Raw genomic sequence first — 22,148 nt, 5'->3', positions numbered from 1 at the left:
TTTATAGACATCTTTTTAATGTTTTACTTTAAAACAAATAATCCCAGTAGAAGAGAGCAAAGGAAATTACACTTTAATGGTAGCTTGAAATGGATATGGTGTTCCTGATTTATTTGTTTTCAGGAAACAGACAATTGCATTGTCATACATGACTTAGAACTGCTCACTTAAATGCACATAATTATATTAGATTAAGTTTCTTTTACAAAAACACAACCATGTCATTTAAGGCGAAAAATATCAGCTTCTAGGGAGACAAGTTAATATTTATGATATTTCCTCAATCTGATTTAGTGAAATGATCCATTAATTTAGTTACCCAGGTTTCATCATCCTTATAGTTTTGCTTTGCAAATGGGCATGAGAATTGGTCACTTTGTGCCTGATTTCCTCCTCTCTAGTAGACTTATTTTACTTGCAAATTAAGAACTTCAGAATCACTGAATCAATGGGAGGTGAGAAAGGCACCTTAGAACAGATCAGGACTTAAAAACTCAATAAAGTTATTTTAAACAAAACTTGCAATCTACAAATATTAATTTAGTTGAACAAAATGCAAACATTTAGATCAGACATAGCAAAATTTTTTTAGTTAATCTCATACAAGGGATATTTGCAATTAAGTAATAGCTTGATCAACCCTACATGTTGAAGGCAGACACACTTGTACTGAGAAAGCATATGGCTACTCAGTGCTCAGCTAAATTGTGCTTCAAGACATCATTAAAACTGACCAATGGAACGTTGCTTAGTGTAAATGGGAGACCCCTCTCATTTCCACAGAGAGTAACGCGACAGACAGAACCTTACAGTTTCCACACAACTATCTTTTAACATCCCCCAATTTTTGTGCTAGAGTAAGATAGACACAAAATGGTCATGGCTTCAATGTATAAAGGTTTTTCACAACATGGTTTATCACATTTTGCTATGATTAAGACCTCAGTGTTGTGTGTAGGTTTTCTTTCTGAATCTTCGGTCTTCAGCAATGCTGGGTGAGCTGTACTGTGTTTGAGGCTTAATGAAGCCTAAGGAGGGGTCCCCAATACATTCAGAATTCCTGCTGCCAGTGGGGTTCGACCCAGGACAGAGTATGTCCAAGAATCAGTGCTACCTGAAAGTTGCTGCCTCCCTCCTCTTCCTCTGTTAATACTGGGAGACAGCCTGCCCAGTCATGGCAGGTATGTGGCTTTAGGTCAGTGGAGGGGTGTGTGTGTGTGTATGTGTGTGTATGCAATGTTCTTGGGAAGGGGGAATCTTGGGAGGGGGAATCATCACTTCAGGTTGAATGAAGATGAAAAATTGATTTTCATAATTTACTAACATTCTGTATTTTGAAAATGAAAACAATTGCTTAAAAGGATTGACAAAGTCTTAACTGAAGTGTAAAATTTAGCCTTTATCTTCTATGTGTTTCCAGCAGCCAAAAAGATTCTAAATGATTCCAACTGTCTCAGAATCCAAGTGGGATGAGAAGAGGAAGCTTTAAAAATTTCCATGTTTATCAAAAGGGACAAGGTTCTAAAAGGTTGAGAAGCACATTTTAGGTAAAGCGGAGAGCTGGTTGACTTGGGGATGGAGGCTGGTTAAGGCCTGGTGAAGTTCAGAAGCAACATTCTGGCAGGGAATGAATAAGGAGTTAATGAAGAAAAGCAGGGGAGAGTCAATGATGGAGAAAACCTGTTGGGGAGGGCTGGGGAGGACTGGGGAGGATTGGTGGAGTTCAGGGCCTCCTTCTTCCTTTGAACATCCACTTGATAACCCTGATCATCTGCTTGGCTGCTGGAGAAGTACTTCTGGGGGCAGCATTAATGTCTGCCAAGGAAACAACTTCCTTTCTTGAATCCTCCTGTGGCTAGGGTTTAATTGAATTGATGCTATCTCTTATGTTCTTTTCTTTTGAATGTCATTATGTTGGCTGAAGTTCTGACGACCTAAGATAGCTAGACGGGTTTCTAACAAGCAGTCAGCATTGCTTGCTTTCTGATAAATACATTTGTCGTTTTGTTTCTCTTGGTCTTTTTGCTGCTGTGATATATTTAAGTTCTGATGTGCAGACCCTGCCAGTACTGTCTAGCTTATAATTGTAAATGTTTATATCAGGAAATTGAACCAGTACTTTCAGATTTGGGACAATATTCTTGGGAAGAATAGAAAATTTTCACTACAGTATAAAAAGTAAAGGAAGTTTCGTCTTAGACTTTCATATGCAAAATGTACACATAATAGCAAAAGACATTCAGGGCATATTAAAAAATAAATACCTTGCAAAAATTCTCTGCTTATATATAAGAATAAGGGAAGATTAGGTAGTTGAATTCCCTAGCAATACTCATTTTCTAAAAAGTCTAGTTCTTCTATTTTGGTTTGTTTCTCTCCCTCTCATGCCCTTTGAGGGGGAAGTCATTTTCTTCTACTTTGCCAACTTCCTGGTGGTGTTTCTGGATTCTTTTCAAGCCTTTCCTATCTCAGTCCCACTCAAATGTCCTGTCCCCCAGGGTCCTACCTGTATGTCAGCAAAATGAGAATAGCTTCTCACACTTGCCCTTTACATGGGCAGTACTGGCAAGCCTGGGGTTGGCGCCACTGCAGAGAAACCAGTCCAATCACAATGGCTGTTCTACTGACCAGTATTTCATACGCTTGTGTAGAAGTTGACCACTTATAAAGTTGATTCTGCCATCAGGGAATACGTTTTCATAAAGTCAAATATGTCAGATAGTCTATTTGCCCCACTGGCCCTGAATTTCATTATTTGCACATTTTCTAATTGAAGAACATTCTTGTCATAAAGAACAACATGAAAATGATGTGCAAAATTGCTTGCCACAGCGCTAAATCACCAAAAGCACACAAATTGACATTCAAATTACATTAATAATAAAATGACTGAATAGGAACGGGTTGGCAAATATATCTTGAAATAAGCAGCCATTTCTATTGTTCCCCAATTCTGCTTTAGTTGATACCTTATTAGCAGCTGTTGATAGCTATTGTGTTTAAATATACATTATGGCCTAATCTTGAAAATGTAGTTTGTATTTAGTCACAAAGCAGAAATGCCTGAAATTTGAAGGTGTTTACTCCCATAATTTCAAAATACAGTGTCAAATCTTCTAAATGACCTAAACTTGACATATTCATACACCCTATAGCATTAGCTGTGTTTGGTTTCTCAGGCTTTTTAACTCAAGGTACATTACTAAATGAGTGGGTTAATGTTGATGCACCTTGGAATTTTAGCCATCCCTAAACATGCATTTTCATGCAATTAAAAGATAACGGGCTTATAAACTGCCTTTCATGTTCTTCCTGATTCTTGCAATTTCAACTTTTTAGAAGGGCTTTCGAAATAGTTCATGCAATGATATGTATGGCTAAAGGAACTGCTATGCCTGGAAAGAAAATGAAGAACTTATTTCAGTTTGACATGAGGCAAGCTGAGGGCATCTGTACTTTCTCCTGCCTTACAAATGCTCTGAGATGATCGTGACCTTCCAGTCCTTAGAGAGTCTGATGCGAAGGCAGCTTCCCTGGCAGGCTGCGGTGCGGCATCAAAAGTGTCTGTCTCTGTCTCTTCAGGACCCACCTCTTCATCAGTTATAAACAATTTGGATTCCCTCCATTTGGGGTAAAAATCTTGGCTGCCTCTGGAGCCACTTGACTCACTCCCTGAAAGTTGTATATTCAGTTCCTCGGTCGACCTGATCAGGTTTTGCACAGACAAAGATTTGCCCAAGTCCTTTGGCACCATGGGACAGACAGACAACAGAGTTTCTCCTCCCATGTCAAAGCTTTTCCTCATAGAACGGTCCTTGGCGAGATTTGACTGTGCAACCTGAACATTTTCCTTGGAGGCAACAAGGCAGGTGGTGACGTCAGAAATGCTTTCCTGTAAGCCTGCAGGGTTTGGGTGCAGAGTTTCTGGCCTGGGCAGATGCTTGATGGCTGGGAGAGGAGGTGGGATCTGTAAAGTTGTTGGGGCTGCTGGCTTGGGTGCCGTGTTTATTTGGTTTGCAACGGTATTGGTGGCTGCCACTGCTGAGCCATCGCTTTGACTCATTGGCACCTGTGTTGCTTGACTGTGCATAGTAGGGCTAAGCGCGTAGAAAGTCTGGGCACTGAACTCATTTGGCGTCAGAATGAACTGCAGGCCTCTTGAGATGTTGGCACTAGTTGATCTGGATAAGCAGCCACTATTTTGTGTAGAACCCGAAAGATCTTTGCTATCAACGGGGCTTTGATAGTCAGATGTCTGTTCACATTCAAAAGGTGGGATCTGGAATGAAGCCAAAGCGAGGGCTGAGGCAGAGCCTTTCCGAAGGACCTGTTGATAGATGTCTAGTAGGCAGTCCAGCTTGGACTCTATGGACTGTACCTAGAAGTGAGGAAAATGGTTACACATGAGTATAATCTGTTATTAGGAATGGACTTCATTTTTTAATTCTAAATGTGCCAACACATTTAAAGAAATATTGAACATAAAGTACGATGCAGTCTTGACCTTTAGTGAATGTAGCATTTAGCAATGATGGGGTCAGAGGAGGACTTAGGAAGATAGGGACACTTTGGCTTCTATATAGTCTTTATTAACATCTCTCCCGCCGCCACTTCTTTAAATAGTGCCTCTCAAAAGTCATATAAGCACTATAAAAATACAACTTTAAGACTTTCCATTCCAGGCTGGGTGCAGTGGCTCACGCCTGTAATGCCAGCACTTTGGGAGACTGAGGCAGGAGAATCACTTGAGCCCAGGAGTTTGAGACCAGCCTGGGCAACATGGCGAGACCTCGTCTCTACCAAAAATAATACAAAAATCAGCCAGGTGTGGTGGTGCTTGCCCGTAGTCCCAGCTACTAGGAAGACTGAATTGGGAGGATTGACTGAGCCCAGGAGGTAGAGGCTGCAGTAAGCCATGATTGTGCCACTGCACTCCAGCCTGGGTGACAGAGAAGTCCCTGTCTGGAAAAAGAAAAAAAAAGACTTACCATTCACGCCAGATTGTCTTTCCTAAGTCTCCTCTATGAAGACATTCTGAAACTACAGAAGTCTAGTAAGGAACTTATTCTATAATGAAATCAAGACGTTAAGTATCACTCTAGGCGATTCTGAATTTAAAGATATATAAAAAAAAAGGTACAAAATGCTCCAGAATTAATACATGAAGTATTTTCGATTAAATTGGGGGAGCCATTTGATTTCTGGAAAATTGTCTTTTTATATGAAGATACAACAGACTCGAGGTTAACAAACATTCAATGTGTCATCAGAATTATAATAAGGTTTTATTTATTTTATTTTATTTTTAGTAGAGACGGGGTTTCACCATGTTGGTCAGGTTGGTCTTGAACTCCTGACCTTGTGATCTGCCCGCCTCGGCCTCCAAAAGTGCTGGGATTACAGGCATGAGCCACCACACCCGGCCTTGTTTTATTTTTAAAAGGAGTGACCTGATGAGTGCTGTGGCCCTTGCCTGTAATCCCAGCACTTTGGGAGGCCGAGGCAAGTGGATCACCTGAGGTCAGGAGTTTGAGACAAGCCTGGCCAACATGGTGAAATCTGTCTCTACTAAAAATACAAAAATTAGCCGGGTGTGGTGGCACATGCCTGTAATCCCATCTACTTGGGAGGCTGAGGCACAAGAATCACTTGAACCTGGGAGGCGAAGGTTGCAGTGAGCCGGGAACACGCCACTACACTCCAGCCTGGGCAATAGAGTGAGACTCTCTCAAAAAAAAAAAAAAAAAAGAGGAAAGTAGTGACCCAAAAAAAGAAACAATAAAAACAACCAAAACACAAATGAAGAATAGATCTTTGTTATTTTTAAACAATTTTCAACTATTGGAAATCTACAGTTGGTTCCAATTAACTATTAATTGATGAGATGAAATTTTCTATTCCTTAAATGGAAATCCAAAGTATTTCAGAGAGCACTATCTACACACAAAGAACATTTAATTTTATTCACTATTTTGTGATTTTATTTATTTTAAAATAATCACTGTAATACATACAATTGCCTATAATAAAATTTATTTATTTTTATTTTTTTTTGAGACGGAGTCTCGCTTTGTCGCCCAGGCTGGAGTGCAGTGGCACCATCTCGGCTCACTGCAAGCTCCGCCTCTCGGGTTCACGCCATTCTCCTGCTTCAGCCTCCCAGTAGCTGGGAATACAGGCATGCACCACCACGCCCGGCTAATTTTTTGTATTTTTAGTAGAGGCGGGGTTTCACTGTGTTAGCCAGGATGGTCTTGATCTCCTGACCTCGTGATCTGCCCGCCTCGGCCTCCCAAAGTGCTGGGATTACAGGCGTGAGCCACTGCGCCCGGCAATACATTTTGATTTAAAAAATTCTGGCTAAAAAGTTACCCAGCGTAGTTGAGTTGTACCTGTTTTTCAACCTTGACCACCCGACCGAGCATACTGAGATCATCTGTGGTCTCATGTTCTGCTGTTATTTTCTCTCGGCTCTTCTTATCTGATGTGATTTGCCCTTTTCCAAGAATTTGATCAACACTATCAGAGAAAGAGGAGATCTGATTATGAGGGCTGAAGGTGGAGATTGCCCTAGGCCAGAATGAAGAGTTTTGGAAAAAAAAATTAAAAACAGTTATTTTCAATTTATGTAAGATGAAATAAGAAAGAACTTCTTCTAGTTGATATGCTTGTTTTAACATGAGATTACACATGAGATTAATTTTCTCATTATTCTGGTCCAAGATAAAATCACTTACGGGTGATCTTCTGAAGTAAAAGTGTCCTAAACTACAAAGTAATATGTTTCTATCTCTGATCAGGCAGTTCCTGAATTTAACCATTTCAAAATATGACAAAAATCATAACTATAGTTATCTTACATTAATAGAACAGATTAGTCTCTGAGCATTTATTATACTTATGTGAAAGATAAGCAGATAAGAAAGCTATGGTCTTTTTCTTTTGGAATTCAAGTTGGAGAAAATACATGAGCTAGAAACCCAAGATTGGTTCTATAAATTCTGTAGCAGTTCAACTTTATAAAACCTTGGGAGTCATAGACAGTTTTATTAAAGAACTTAGAAGGCCATGGCCATCTAGGCAGAGATTGTAATATGACCACAATCTCTGGTCGTGTTACAGATGTTACAGAATGAATTAAAGCAATTTCCAAGAAAACTTGATCAGCCTAAATGAGAATCACTTTCTTCTTTTTTTGTTTGTGTTTAGAATTGAATTATCAAGAGTATTGACAATTTTCCAGTTTACTTTGTCTGCAGAGAAACATAGGCAGTACTCACTTCCTGCCATGACATCTAATCTACTAAACTGCAAACTACAAAGTCTGGGTCATTATTTTATCAGTCTCTGGACGTCCACAGGTCCTGGCACACACGATGGGCTCAATAATTACCTGCTGAATGAATTAACAAATTGTTATTTCTATAGCAATTGATGAACAGGTATTTTACTAAGGGCCCATTCTATGCCTCACACTGGGCTAAGTGTGCTGTGGGGACATAAAAAAAGTTCAAGACTCAGTCCTTGCATTTTGGGCACTATACAATCACAAATGCTGGTGATTTGTGCTGATAATAAAGCAAGGCTCTTCAAAAACTGAACTTACTAAATATTTTGGCTTTGAGATAATCACAATCAACTATATGTGGTTGGAATTAATATATGGAATTCATTTCTTTTAATCACTCAATATGATGCTACTAGAAGGATACTATATATCTAGAGCCATACAGGACATGAATGAAGGAAAGAGCTCAATCTTAGCCCACAGCAAGGTGAACACACTTGTGACCGGGAAACAACACAAGGGCCAAGTCTCAACTTTGGCCCAGCACACCAAGATTCTGAGTGCTCTTGTGCTCTGCAGTAGACTCTACTACTGTATAAAGGTCAGAGAAAGGCCTGTCTTCACAGGTTGGATGGTTGGATGAAACTTAATGAAGGACACATACTACGTTATTCCCAAAGGACGATTAGAATTTAGATAATAAATGGAATTTAGATAATTTAGGAGCAGCAGTAATAATTCAAACATCAGTAACAACCATTGATGTTTATTAGACACAGTGCCAGGTCTGTTACATGTTATGAATTACATGCATTAACTCATTCAATCCTCTTGACAACCCTATGAGGCAAGAACTAACTTTCTTTCCATTTTTACAGATGAGGAAAATGAGACAGTTGGATGCTTTGAATGCCTGAGTTATATCTATGTTAAAAGCAAAATAAAATCAATGTTAAAAGCAAATTCCATTTGCCCACTAAAAATGAACTAAAAATATGGAGTTCAGAGGTTTACTCTACTAAAGAGAAGTTCTTCCTAGACAGTTTCTATGCCCATTCCTTTACAAGGAATGACATTTTCTTTGCTTACCGTGTTTGAAGGCTTTTGATTCTACACAACATGTCCAGATGACCAGCAGAATATTGTTCAATGACATCTTTTACATCATATGGACGTAATGTTTCCTTAAACTTTCGTTTTGCAACATGAAATTTCATAATTCTGTATGAGAACATATTACATATTAATCTTTATAACTGTTAATATAAGTTACCAAAATAGTTTACCAGTAAATATAATAAGAAACTCTGGGGGAAAAAGTCATGCGTCAAATTATTTTTGGCTTCTGCAGATGTGTAATATAAAAGACTGAGATTCCAGTGGACAATTTAAGAACATCTCATGTGAGACACACCTTAAGAATAGAAAAACGCACTAAAAAAGAGGCTGAACACTAAGTGTTTTGCCTTTTTAATGTCCATTGAAACCCTGAATGAAAGTTAAAGTCACAATGCAATTCTAACTTTTCCATGTGATCTCCAGAAGTCCAAGATATAACACCTAGTAATAACATCCCTTACAAAATATAAAGGCTGTTAAAATGGTCTTTTATGGGCCGGGCGCGGTGGCTCAAGCCTGTAATCCCAGCACTTTGGGAGGCCGAGACGGGCGGATCACGAGGTCAGGAGATCGAGACCATCCTGGCTAACGCGGTGAAACCCCGTCTCTACTAAAAAATACAAAAAAACCTAGCCGGGCGCGGTGGCCGGCGCCTGTAGTCCCAGCTACACGGGAGGCTGAGGCAGGAGAATGGCGTAAACCCGGGAGGCGGAGCTTGCAGTGAGCTGAGATCCGGCCACTGCACTCCAGCCTGGGCGACAGAGTGAGACTCCGTCTCAAAAAAAAAAAAAAAAAATGGTCTTTTATGGAACTACATGCATTTTTGAGATACAAATGTGTTTGCAAAACACTCTATTCTCTCTAGGGAAATGTACATTAGTATGGAAATTTGCGTTTTTTTCCCTCATGAATTATTCCTGCAGAATACTGCTGGATTAACTAGCCAAGTTCTTTTTGTTTTCAACGTAATACACTTTTTTTTTGTTTTTGTTTTCGTTTTGAGATGAGGTCTCACTATGCTGCCTAGGCTCTAACTCTTGGGCTCAAGCAGTCCTCCTGCGTCAGCCTTCCCAAGTACTGGGGCTACAGGCATGAGCCACCAGTCCCCGCCATAACATATTTCTTAACTAAACTAGGGAGCCTAAGCTTTTCAGAACCAGAGACCTCTTATTACAATACCTCCCGCAACATGGGTCCCATCTTTTACAACGATATTTCATCAACAAATTCCATGATGCCATCAATAGCTAATCTGCCTAAGATAACTAGTTCCTGCAATAACTTGATGCAATTTCTCATGAAAGCAGAGAAACATAACATTTGAATTAGTTTGTGTAGCCTTATTGCAGGTAAATTTAAACCTGTTGGTGTTTTTCAACTATTAAATGGCCTACAGACTTCCATTACCACACTTGTAGATCCCAGGCTGGGAATCAGTCACTGAGACAAAATTTGTTGTCACTTGGTGGAAAGTGGGAAGATTAGGAACAAACGCAAAGTTTAAAAAGAAAACGTCCATTGCCTATCTTAGGTGACAGCTGATTTCAGGAATCCAAATTGTTTTATAGGTTAAAAAGCCTAAACCCTATCTTGCAATTGTATTATTAACTTTCAATTAATTATATCCTAATTATTCCTGAATCACTTACCTGTAATATTCTTACTCCCTTTCTCTAACCACATATTTTTCACCAATCTCTTCTTTATTCAGTATAGGTTTTGTATTTTGCCCCCAAAAACATTTTAGCAAAATTATTCAGCAGAAAGTAAAGAATAATTTTAATTTAACTTCTTAGTATTGAGCTTTGGTTCCAAATTGGTTTACCAGCATTTAGGTTTCATACAGCCTTAGTGTCCTGTATCAAAAAAACTGAGAAAAATATGTTACATGTGAAATTTCTGGTCTTGAGCGATTATGTAAATATGTTTCCCTATACCAGACTGTCAATTAGGTAAAGGCACACATAGATGTCTTTTTTTTTTTTTTTTTTTGCGTTGGAGTCTCACCCTGTCATCCAGGCGGGAGTGCATGGCGCGATCTCAGCTCACTGCAATTTCCACCTCCCAGGTTCAAGCAATTCTCCTGCCTCAGCCTCCTGAGTAGCTGGGATTACAGGTACATGCCACCACACCTGGCTAATTTTTTGTATCTTTAGTGGAGACAGGGTTTCACCACATTGGCCTGGCTGGTCTCGAACTTATGACCTCATGATCTGCCCGCCTTGGCTTCCCAAAATGCTGGGATTACAGGCGTGAACCACTGCGCCTGGCCTAGATGTCTTTTATTCAACAGTCAGTGCTTAATAAAAGTTAGCTATTGTTGTTACCACTTCTACTATGCCTGTTACTATTCTTCCTGAACATTGTGTGCTTAGAGTTTAGCACAGTTTCTGACACAATAAAAAATATTTGTTGAATAAGAGGAGGAAGGAAAGAAAGAGATAAAGAGAAGATTCTCTAACCTGAGTCATATTAAGAATAAAACCAGAAGAGCTAATCTAACAGCCTAGAAACCTTCTTTCCTATCTTCAAAGCAGCTAATGATGCCTGGGTGGGCAGGAAAAAAGGAAAACCATCTTCATACATCCCAAGGTGGTTTTATTGTTGTTATGTGATTGTGTTTTCATAACATCTGTCTACCACTTGTTATGTGAAGTACTTTGTATGTCTTCAATAGCACTTGATAAGATATTCCCTTCTCCTATTTATATTTTGGGAAACTGAGGTTCAAAGAACTTAAGTGACTTGCCCCCCAAAGCAAGCAACTGATATGAGGCAAAACCAGGATTCCACCCAGCTCTGTCTGGTTCCCACTCCCACATTACCTCCTGGTTTTCCCAAGGCATCAATTCTGGAGAATTGAGAAGTCTGAGTGGGATCTTTGGCAGTTCTTTTTTTCCTATGGTGGTAGAAGAGGGACAAGCTACAGCATATGTCAGTGTGTTCTCTCTGGCTGTAGCTCAGACATTTGTGGTTTGGGACGCGTCTGCTCAGATGTGAACCCACATACTTCCAACTGCCTTTTTTGCCCTAATGGGGATCTGCCGTTGTTTCTTGGTGGGATGTTATGTGCACTCTTTCAGATAATTCATCAAAAGTTGCTTGTTGCTTTTCTGTTTTCCTTTCAGAGATGTTTTAACAGAAAGTACATTTTGAAGGCATTTGATAGATAATATTGCACTCTAGCACTCACACAGTCATAGTTTATGCAGGTCTTAAATAATTTCATTTTTTACTTACATAATTTACTATTTATGAGCTAGCTAGCTAAAGTTAAAACTAAAATCTACGGCTTATAATTTTGATCAATACTAAAAATGAAACTGATTATCTTTTACGTTATTTCAATATACTCACATAATGATAAGTATGCAAAACAGAGTAGATTTTAAAACCCTTAATGGGTTTATCATTTATTTTTATACATCATACCACTCCTCAGGTGGTATTACCTTTTCTCCAGTGCTTTGCCTACAGATTTTTCTACTTTATGTATGAGAATTAAATAGTGAAAATTGGATTAATAAATATCATTTCAATTATTTAGAAAAGAGGAGTATGTGCAGTGATGCCTTGAGCAAGCTTGCATTGACTCCCAAGCACTGACTACTTTTAAGAATTTTGGTGGTTATTAAACACCACATGTTCTCACTCATAGGTGGGAATTGAACAATGAGAACACTTGGACACAGGGCGGGGAATATCGCACCCCGGGGCCTGTGGTAGGGTGGCCGGGAGCGAGAGGGATAACATTAGGAGAAATACCTAATGTAAATGATGAGTTAATGGGTGCAGCAAACCAACATGGCACATGTATACCTATGTAACAAACCTGTATGTTGTGTACATGTACCCTAGAACTAGTATTTAAAAAAAAAGAATTTTGGTGGTTATTAAATACAGCTATTACTAAAAATTAGATTATATAGACTTACAATCAAGTACATTATATTAAAAACAAAGGTAATATGTACTCAAACCTCACCATTTCCTAATTATTTTACTGTATATTACTGTCTATGCTCTTGAGTTGTTCACCTCTATTGTGTCTGTAACATGGGAATTCTATCTAATAATGTAATATTGCTCGTCTTCTCAACTCCTGCTCAGTGATGTCACATTAGTAGCTTGAAAACAGTTATGACAGGAGTATTTACACTACAGAAACTGGAAAACAATACCAATCAGGGTTTCCTCCTCCAGAAGAGCTGGTTGTTCAGCATTTGCCAGTGTATTACTGAGGCTAAAAAAATCTTACTTATTAGAATTAAGTTTTTGAAGATGAAGATCAAATAGATCTTCTCAACTGGCTGTGTTGTGGGTTGAAAACAAAAACATTAAAGAGAATCGAAGTGAGATATGAAAGTTCTAAATCAGGTTCTATGGTTTATAAGTGTGGAGGGAATGTTTAAAAGCATAGACTTTCTTTTTTTCTTCTTCTATTTTTTTGAGACAAGGTCTTATTCTGTCATGCCGGGTGGAGTGCAGTGGCACAATCATGGCTCACTTCAGCCTTGACCTCCCAGATCTGCCAATCCTCCCATCTCAGCCTCCTGAGTAGCTGGGCCTACAAGGATATACCCCTACACCGGTTAATTTTTATATTTTTTGTAGAGATGGGGGTCTCCCTATGTTGCCCAAGCTGGTCTCAAACTCCTAAGCTCAAGTGATCCGTCTGCCTTGGCCTCCCAAAGTGCTGGGATTACAAGCATGAGCCACTGCACCTGGCCTGTAGAAATTTTTGAAATCAATGATTTATATAAAGAATGATGACCCTGTCATTTTACTTTTGTTAAAAGAAGACCAGGCATGTCCTGATAGCTCTCAAAGCTGTCCCCTCATTTGTATCTCCGCTGCTATAGCCTTAGAAAGAACAAACCTTTCAAAATGCAAGTAAGGGCATATTACCTCCCTTCTAAAGTCCTTCATTAGTTTTTCACGGCCTATAGGATAAACATCAAACTCCCTAGAAGCACATCCTATATGGCTGTTTATAAACTGGCCTCTGTCTATCTCTCTTGCCTTATCACCTTCCACTTCCTCCTTGGAACTTTAGGTTCCAGCAACAATAAAGTATGTATAGGTCCACAAAAACACTAGCCAATCAATTATAAACTTCAATTACTTCCATTTGCTATTTATTTTTCCTGAAATCCTGCTGTGTTTTCAAGACTCTGCTTTAAAGTCACTTCTTTTGGCCAGGTGCAGTGGCTTACACGTGTAATCACAGCACTTTGGGAGGCTGAGGAGGGAGGATTGCTTGAGCCTAGGAGTTTGAGACCAGCCTGGGCAACATAGTGAGACCCCTGTCTCTACAAAAAATAAAAAATTAACCATGCATGATGGCACATGCCTATGCTCCCAGCTACTTGGGAGGCTGAGGTGGGAGGATCACTTGAGTCCAGGAGGTCGAGGCTGCAGTGAGCCTTCACAGTCTTGCCACTGCACTCCAGCCTGGGTAACAGAGTGAGACCTTGTCTCAAAAAAAGCTCACTTCTTTCATGGAAATTTTTATGATTCCAACAAAACAGTTGATCTCTTCTCTATTAACCTCTAGCTTAGTATCTAACACACCACACTATAATTATTTGCTCATATACTAGCTTCCTCCACCAGACTGTGTAAGACCCTTGAATGCAGGGATTATGTCTTCTACTCTTGATATTCCAACACTTGGCCCCGAGTTTAATGAACTTGGGAGGCTTATTTGTTTAGAAGCCCTACTGGAGACTTCGGGCAGCTCTAGAGGGAAGAGAGTAGTGAATGGTGAGAGCTCCCTGCTTCTCTCTCCAAATGCTCATCTCTAGTTATTCCTCTGCATGCTGCCCGCTCTCCAGCCCATCTGGATTTTTCTGTCACCAATGTGCCCATTCATCAGGATTCTATCTCTCTGCACTCTACCTAAAATGCTAATTGTTCCAGATTCAGCTCAAGCACCAAGTGCTCTAGGAAATCTTTCCTAACCACCCCCCACTGGGGTAGATGGTCCTTCTCTGTGCTTTCAAATGCACTGTGATGTAGCTAAATCTGTGGCAGTGTGTCTCACCCACTGGAATTTATTCATGCCAGGAACTGTGCTTTTTACTTTAGCATCTGCATAATCCCTGGCAAGTATTAGGGGGTTTATTAAATGCTAGTTGAAGAAATAAATGACGATTTGCTATTCCATAGTTCAAAGATGTTTGTGTTTCTGTTACAAGGCGGACTCTTGTATGGATCTTCTAAAAAAGAAAGCCTTAGAATAGATTTAAGTTCTTCAGGTACATTTCAGAAAGAGCATAAGCCTCTGAGTTTCCTCCATGAATAAAAAAGCTTTCTGAAGTAAAAGAAATGTTCATTCATTCAATAGTTAGGACGATGTGTGGTTCAGAAAAGTCATTTAAATAGAACTGCTACTGAAAATCATGAAAACATAATATTCTTTTCCCTTAGATTGCTAATGTAATTAGGATCACACAAAGAAACTGCATTGCAAGCAACAAGATATCATTATGAGGAAATAAGAAGAAAGGCGAGAACAGCGGAAGTCAAGGAATACATAATACTGCAACGTGATAAGCAGCAAATGTAAAGAAAGACCTAATAGCAAAACAAAACTGTCCAGGGAAAAGAGAGGGAAGAGCTTGTTGGGATGGAATCATATTGGTTGAATGAAATTTATAGTATTAAAAGACCATCAAGAAAACAATAGAAAACATGTGGCTGGAGTCTAAAAAGAATACAATCTCAGTTTTTCATTCCTAGGAGATAGCTATCAGTGCTTCCAAAAATCATGTGTGCCTGGCTTGCTCTAAGCAGGACCAGGTGTGAGGGATGCTCTCTGGGGCTCCTAACTGTTTTAGCCATCATACTGTGTGAATGAAGATGCCTGGTCAGCGGGGTCACGTAACTTGACATGTTTACATTATTCAATTATCTCAGCCTCCCTCTTTCTACCCAATCTCCTCTCACTTCTTCCAGGACAGTACATGATTTTCATGATCAAAATAGAAGGTAGAGGGGAAAATTTGTGTCTAAGCTAAGTTTGAGAAAGCATCTCTGAGTATTTAGTATTGTCCTCCTTGACCCCTGCAGCATTTTCTTATTTCTCTGGTCATCATTGGAATGCCTGGAACTGCCTCTGTCTTTATGATGCAATGAACGTAACCTGGGCACCCACTATCCATCTGCTGGACACAGAGCTGGATGGCGGGGACACAAAGTTGAGCAAGACATAGATCTTGCTCTCTTCAACTTAATGTTGAGTGGGTCTTCAGGAGTTGTGCCTGGCTGGATGGCTGGTGCTGTGCTAAGCACCTTACCTGCATTCTGTCAACTTAAAACTCTAAGAATTTTCCACTTTTGACATCTGGGTCAAGTAAAGGTCAGGAGGTTGAGTTACCTGTTCAAGGTCACAGAACTAGTAAGAACAAGGTTACTGCAGATGCCGAGGTCCACATTTTTACCATTCCACTCATGGTGCTGCATCACAGAGTGAATCCCAGGCAGGCAATCTCGTAAACATTAAGGAGAATGTTTAGGCTGTCTATGGGTCTGACCTCCTACTGTGCCTTGTATGCTCTGACAGTCTCACGCAAATGAATCCAAAGCCACGTTAGTCATTTATTCATCTCTGTCCTTGTCTTTCCAGAGGGGATCTCATGCTTGGAATACATCTGCCTTTCAACCTGGCCATCTGCATTCTCTCATAGGGTCCCTTCTGGGACTCAGTCCATGGCTAATATGGGTTACTCACCTCCAATAATTGTAATGTTTTACCTTTTATCACAAATTTTAGGGACTGTCTGCTTACTTTACCTCATTTTGTAGGATATATACATCAGTCTCATTGGAGTCTGTTAGTTTTGCTTTACAAGGTATATTTTCCAGCAATATATATATATATATAATATATTCCCAAGGTATATCATGAGCAAAAAGCTACCCAATTAGCCTTTGAGAAGAGGAGAGAGTAGGCCATTATCTAGTTATTTGCAGGGAGCAAGGAAGCTCAGAGTTCAATAATTCTAGACACCAGGAAAAATACGTGGGTGCTGAAAATTGAGGAAAATGTCTCAAAGTAGCTATCGAACTATGAATTCCAAAGGTCTTTCAATTCTTCAATTTTTTTCCATAAGACTTGCATTTCATATACTAAGGGCTTTAACTACAGGATGATGGGGTGGTGGGGAGACCAGGGGAGTAGGGGAGTCCTTGTTGGCAGGTAGAATAGTGAAATCTGGTTTCATGCTTAGTTCTCACATAGGCTAGCCCAAATCTTCGGTGTCTTAATCTCTAAACACAGCTGGGAGCAAGTCCAGAGCAACTCAGAGTCTAGACAAGGGCCCGAAAGCTTCTGCTATAAAGGGCCAGGTGTAAATATTTTATGCTTTGTGGGTTGTATGGTCTCCGCTGAAACTACTCAAGTCAGCCTCTGTAGCATGCGAGCAGCCATAGGACAATAAATAAATGAATGAGTGTAACTACATTTCAATAAAACTTTATTTATAAAAACAAGCCCCTTGGGTTAGATTTTGATCCCCTGGCTATAGTTTGCTGACCCCTGGTTTAGATAAGAAGAGCCAAGAGAAAATGCCCTGAAGCCAGGAATAAATGAAAGTCCATGAACTGGCCTGGAGAAGAAGCAGAAGACCTTGGTGGCTTCTTACATGCTTACAAGAAAAGTTTGGTATGACTTGTGTATTTCCTACTAGAAAGAATGTCTGGGCAAATCATTCTAGAGTTAAATTAGGAACTTTAAGATATATTTAATGATTAAAATGATAATCATATTAGACAGCACTTTATAGTGTAATTCTATGGTAAGGGTACTATTGCCATCTCCATTTTGCAGATAAAGAAACTGAGGCACAGAGGGGTTAAGTAACTTGCCTGATGTTAAACATCCAGTAATTGTGGAATTAGCATGTGAACCAGTTTGGCTCCAGCTTTGAGCTCTTAATCATACGGTTCCTCTATTATCTTAACATTAAGATCTTAATACTGTAACACGAAATAACAACAATGAAAAGACACTTTGATACCGTATGGTTCTTTTTACTCACATGTGCCTGGCACATAGTAAGTGTTCAATAAACTTTTGCTAAGTGAATGTCCTGTTTTTACTATGTCTCTCCTTCCTTGAGAGAGGTCTGAAGTTTCATGCAAGAAGTAGTTAAGAAGTTCCACTAATTTTTCAAAGGATTACCTTAGAAGGGAAAGGGAGTGCTGAAGTGACTGATTCATCCATTCTTTCACTGAATATTCATTAAGCACCTATGACCAGCCTTTTGGAGGACCAGCAAAAGGCTGAGGAATAAGTCACATACTCACCTGCTTCTTTTCTTCATGAGGGTAAACTGCATCACTGGGACTAATACAGCAGCAAAGAGCAAAAGACCCTTAAGGTTTGTCTCCCTTGATGCTGTTGGTTATGAACAGACTAGGAGCCCAATAAACCTATCGCACAAAACTGACATGTCCCAGCAGTACCACTAGAGGGTGTAAAAGATTCATCACAAACCTAAACTGGTACATCCTCTTGAAACTGAACTCTGCTCATACAATTTTCTGAGCATGAAGAAATAACTAAAGCAAAGTGAAACTCTGGGTAGACGACATCTATATATACACACGAACACATGTGCACTTATAAGGAAATGTAGGTGCATTTGTTGTGCTGCCATGAGTTCTAAAATCTTACAAAAGTCTTATTCCAATCCTCTAAATTTGGGTAAAAATATTGCATATGAATATGCAGCGATAAGAACGATGAGAAAACAGAAGCAGCAGTGACTGCTGCCACCACCAAACAGATGGACGGACCCAGCCAGCAGCCAAACCATGTGCAGGGCGGAGAGGGCTCAGCCAACTGTGAACTGAAGAGGCAGTTTGATTGACTGTCAAGACAGCAGTACTTCCCAAGCTTGGCTGCTCTTTGGAATCACCTAGGGAGCTTTAAAAAATGCTTGGGTCCTGCCTCCAGAAATTCTGTCTTAATTGTTCCAGGGCGTGGTCCAAAGATTTTACAAAACTTTTCAGGTAATGCTAATGTGCGGCCAAGGTTGAAAGCCACTGGAGTAGAGACAGGATTGGGGTGGCGGTGGCGTGTGGTGGTGGAGTGTGTTGGGGGTGGAACAATCCCTGCTGTCATGCAAAGAAGTGATCATGATTCATGCCGGCTTGCAAAATCTTCTAAGTCGCACATGTCAGACCCATAGGCATGGCGTCAGGGTGCCTTGGTGTCAGATCTCTAATCAGAACCCAAATGCCTCTCCTTCCTTGAGTGAGGTCTGAAGTTTCATGAAAGAAGTAGTTAAGAAGTTCCATTAATTTTTCAAAGGATAACCTTGGAAGGGAAAGGAAGTGCTAAAGTGACTGATTCATTCATTCTTTCAATGAATATTCATTGAGTATCTATGACGTTGTGCTGAGTATTGTGTTAGGCTCCAAACTTTTAACTGCTGGGAGCTGGCAGAGTTAAAGAAGCCTCCTATGTGATGACAATGATCATTTGGTCCCCAGTCTCTTCCTCTTTACAATCATGGTGCAAGACAATGGTTGCTGCAACTGTGAGCTCTGATAGGATTTGAGAGTCTCATTTGTCCAGAGCTTGGAGCTCTCTAGATAAGCTTCATGTGACTGCCTCCCCCAGTGAGGCCTGATGAGTGGGACTCGAGAATTTGTCCATTCATTCATTCATCAAACACATATTGAGTGCCTACTATATGCCAGCTTCTGTGCTAGATGCCAGGGATACAGCGATGAAGAAACAAATCCTATTGCTGGGGCACTTCCAGTCTAGTAAGGCACACAGACAAGTAGGCAGACAGTTAAAATTCACTTTGTGATGTGCAAGGTGCTGGGAAGCCCAGGGTGATATGGGAATGCAGAAGAGGGGTGTTTAACCCAGACTGGTAGAGGTGATCAGAAATGATTTCTGGAGGAGATGACAGTCCTTTACCTACTTCGCACCCTCATCTCTGGGGATATTATTAAGTTTCTGAAGGTTGCTGAATGGCCCCCATGTGATTGCAGATCTTATGTTTATGGGGTGGATGTGGGTTTCTCTCCTTTAATCCCTCACTTTATAGTGGTTATTTGGGTTAACTTACAGTACTGACATGCATTTCACATCCCTCTGTTATGGTTTGAATGTCCCCTCCAAAATTCATGTTGAAATTTTATGCTCAAAGTGGCAGTATTGAGGGGTGGAACTTACAAGAGGTGATTGGATCGTGAGGGCTCTGTCTGTATGAATGAATTATGGATTAATGGATTAATGAGCTATCATGAGAGGGGAACTGGTGGCTTTATAGGAAGTGGAAGAGAGACCTAAGCTAGCACATAGCATGCTCAGTCCCCTTGCTATGTGATGCCCTGTGCTGACTCAGGATGCCACAGAGAGTCCCCACAAACAAGAAGGCCCCCACCAGGTGCACCTCCCGCCTTAAGATCTCCCAACCTCCATAACTATAAGAAATAAATTCATTTTCCTTATACTACTCAGTTTCAGATACTGTTATAAACATCAGAAAACAGACTGAAATACTCCCTCTTCCAGTTTGGAAAATTCTATCTTCTGATTTCTGACCCTTCATGAGAAATACAGCATCTATCTGTCTTAAAAGCACGGACCCCAGGGCTCATCCTTCAGGTGACCCAGAGCCTTTTGATCACAGAATTTCCCCTGAGGCAGTCCTCACTCGAAATTGATCATGGAACAAATCCAGCAGACAACTAGGGCTGCAGGGCTTGATAATTTGGGTCACTATTGAAAGCATATGTGTTAGTTATTTAGAATAGTTTTTAATGCTGTTTTCCTATTAATACGTAAACATAATTCAACAATATAGATTTGTATTTGTGTTTACAGTATTTAAACTCTGACAGTTTCATAACCTGCAAAGCAAGTTATAAAATTATATACCTAAGATTCCTCCACTCTTCTTTCATCTTAGATTGGGTTACTAGACAAGACCAAGGAACCCCAGGAGTCCCTGGATGCACTGATTTGTCTCATTTTCTTGGTTTTAACTCTTAATAGAGAAATGTAAATTAGTTCCATGTGTGTACAGTCTGATGTTCTCACTGTAGGGGCAAGCAGATATTCCATCTGGCTCACTTAGGACATTCAGACATTCTCTGGCCACACTGTTTCCACCACTGAAAGTAGACTTGTTCTCCTAATGCTTGCCATTATTGTCCTTTATATGCAGGATCTAGTAGGCTCTCCTGCAGAGCTTTTTTTTTTTTTTTTTTTTTTTTTTTTAAATGTTTGTAGAGATGGGTCTCGCTATGTTTCCCAGGCTGGTTTCAAACTCCTGGGCTCAAGCCATCCTCCCAGCTCAGCCTCCCAAAGTATTGAAATTTTATAGGCCTGAGCCACTGCACCTGACCCCTCCTGCAGATTTTGTTGGATTTTCTTTTAAGAGTGTAAGAGTAGTAAAACCCAAGCAAGAACTTCCAGATCTGAGGAAGTCTTTCCTGCCAGGAATTTGTAAGCATTGATATGGCGACTAAATTTAGGGATTTTGTTTTCTTAGGAGTGTAAAATCTTGCATAAATTTTAAAGTGTGAAATGAATAAGTAAATAAATAAATTGACTATACATGTTGACTACTTTAAAATATTTTTAGCATGGAATAGGAGATTCTATATTTTTAGCAAATAATAGAAAACTCAGTTTAAATTATAGTCAAATAAAAGGTTGAATATCTCACATGCTACAAAGTAAGTGCATCTTCAGTGAAAACACTACTTTAACACAGCCTCAGAGCAAATGTAGCCACAAGTAATTATCTTCAAAACAAAAACAAGCAAAAAGAACATTCCAGGGAGTATATTAGCTGATTTTAAAGATATGTGCTAAATGATCCGTAAAATGTTCTTTTAGCAGCATCCTTTACTGTAACATGTCATAGATTGACTGTCAAGAATGTCTTAATAGTGACTTGCAAACAAAGACTCATCACCTCTGCTAAAATAGCAGAGATGCCATCAGCAAAATTAAGAACTGGTGATGATTAAACAGCCTGTAGATTTAACAAAACCCACAATGGCAAACATGTGCCTCTTCTTTACTTACGGAGTATTCTTGCCTGCAATATGAAGTGAGATGTAAGAAGGATTCACAGCTGAGACTGCATTTTAGGGATGGTGAAGATAATGGTCCCATACATGCCTTTCAGAACAGGAAGAACACAGGGGCAAGAAAACTGAAAAACTTTATCACCCAACCCAGGGTAACAGTGAGGCCTGATTTGCATACCCACTTCAGGAACTCTGAAATGTCATTAGTGGTTCTTCAGTTCGCTGATCAGATCTGAGCTATTTTAGAAGAGTTGATGAGCCTTTGCTAGTTACAAAGAAATTCTTGACACTTCATCTATGTTCATATTAGAGTGAAAGATTCTGGTAATTTAAGAAAGTGTTCTATTTACCATCTGGCTTCAAACCCTTCTCCTTCTACTGAATTTTTCTCCGAAGTCACGGATGACCTCCTTGTTGTCACTTTCAAAGGACCTTCTCATTTTTTATCTTCTTTGACCTCTTAGCGGCATTTAACAGCGTTAACATCTGCCTCCTGCTTGAAACACTTTCCTCCTCTGGCTCCTCTTCTGTCACACTCTCCTGGTTTTCCATCTGTCTGGCTGCTTTGAATCTGTCTCCTTCAGAGCATTCTTACTTTTGCAGCTCCTGTTTGTGAACCTTAGACTTCTGTGTTGACCATCTTCTCTTTTTACTCCCTGGGGTGAGACTT

General features: G+C 39.9%; 1 protein-coding gene across 6 annotated transcripts in view; it reads right to left on the bottom strand.

Annotated features, from left to right (window-relative positions):
- Nucleotides 1–22,148, bottom strand: part of KCNQ5 (potassium voltage-gated channel subfamily Q member 5) — a 564,981-nt gene continuing 542,833 nt past the window's right edge. For 5 of the 6 annotated variants that reach the window (XM_017958019.3, XM_017958018.3, XM_017958020.3 and 2 more), the window contains 3 exons: nucleotides 8,378–8,509; nucleotides 6,393–6,519; nucleotides 1–4,378 (listed from right to left, as the gene is read on the bottom strand). In XM_017958019.3, the coding sequence (XP_017813508.2) occupies nucleotides 3,416–4,378; nucleotides 6,393–6,519; nucleotides 8,378–8,509 (1,222 nt within the window). In that variant the 3' untranslated portion in view covers nucleotides 1–3,415. Of the gene's footprint in view, nucleotides 4,379–4,988; nucleotides 5,041–6,392; nucleotides 6,520–8,377; nucleotides 8,510–22,148 lie in introns of all 6 variants that reach the window. The other variant, XM_021936801.2, reaches the window with a different exon arrangement.

Source organism: Papio anubis, chromosome 6, assembly GCF_008728515.1.
Source record: "Papio anubis isolate 15944 chromosome 6, Panubis1.0, whole genome shotgun sequence".
NCBI classification, from domain to species: Eukaryota; Metazoa; Chordata; class Mammalia; order Primates; family Cercopithecidae; genus Papio; species Papio anubis.
The sequence above is the reverse complement of the archived record's forward strand: the minus strand, read 5'-3'. Positions and strand labels throughout refer to the sequence as shown.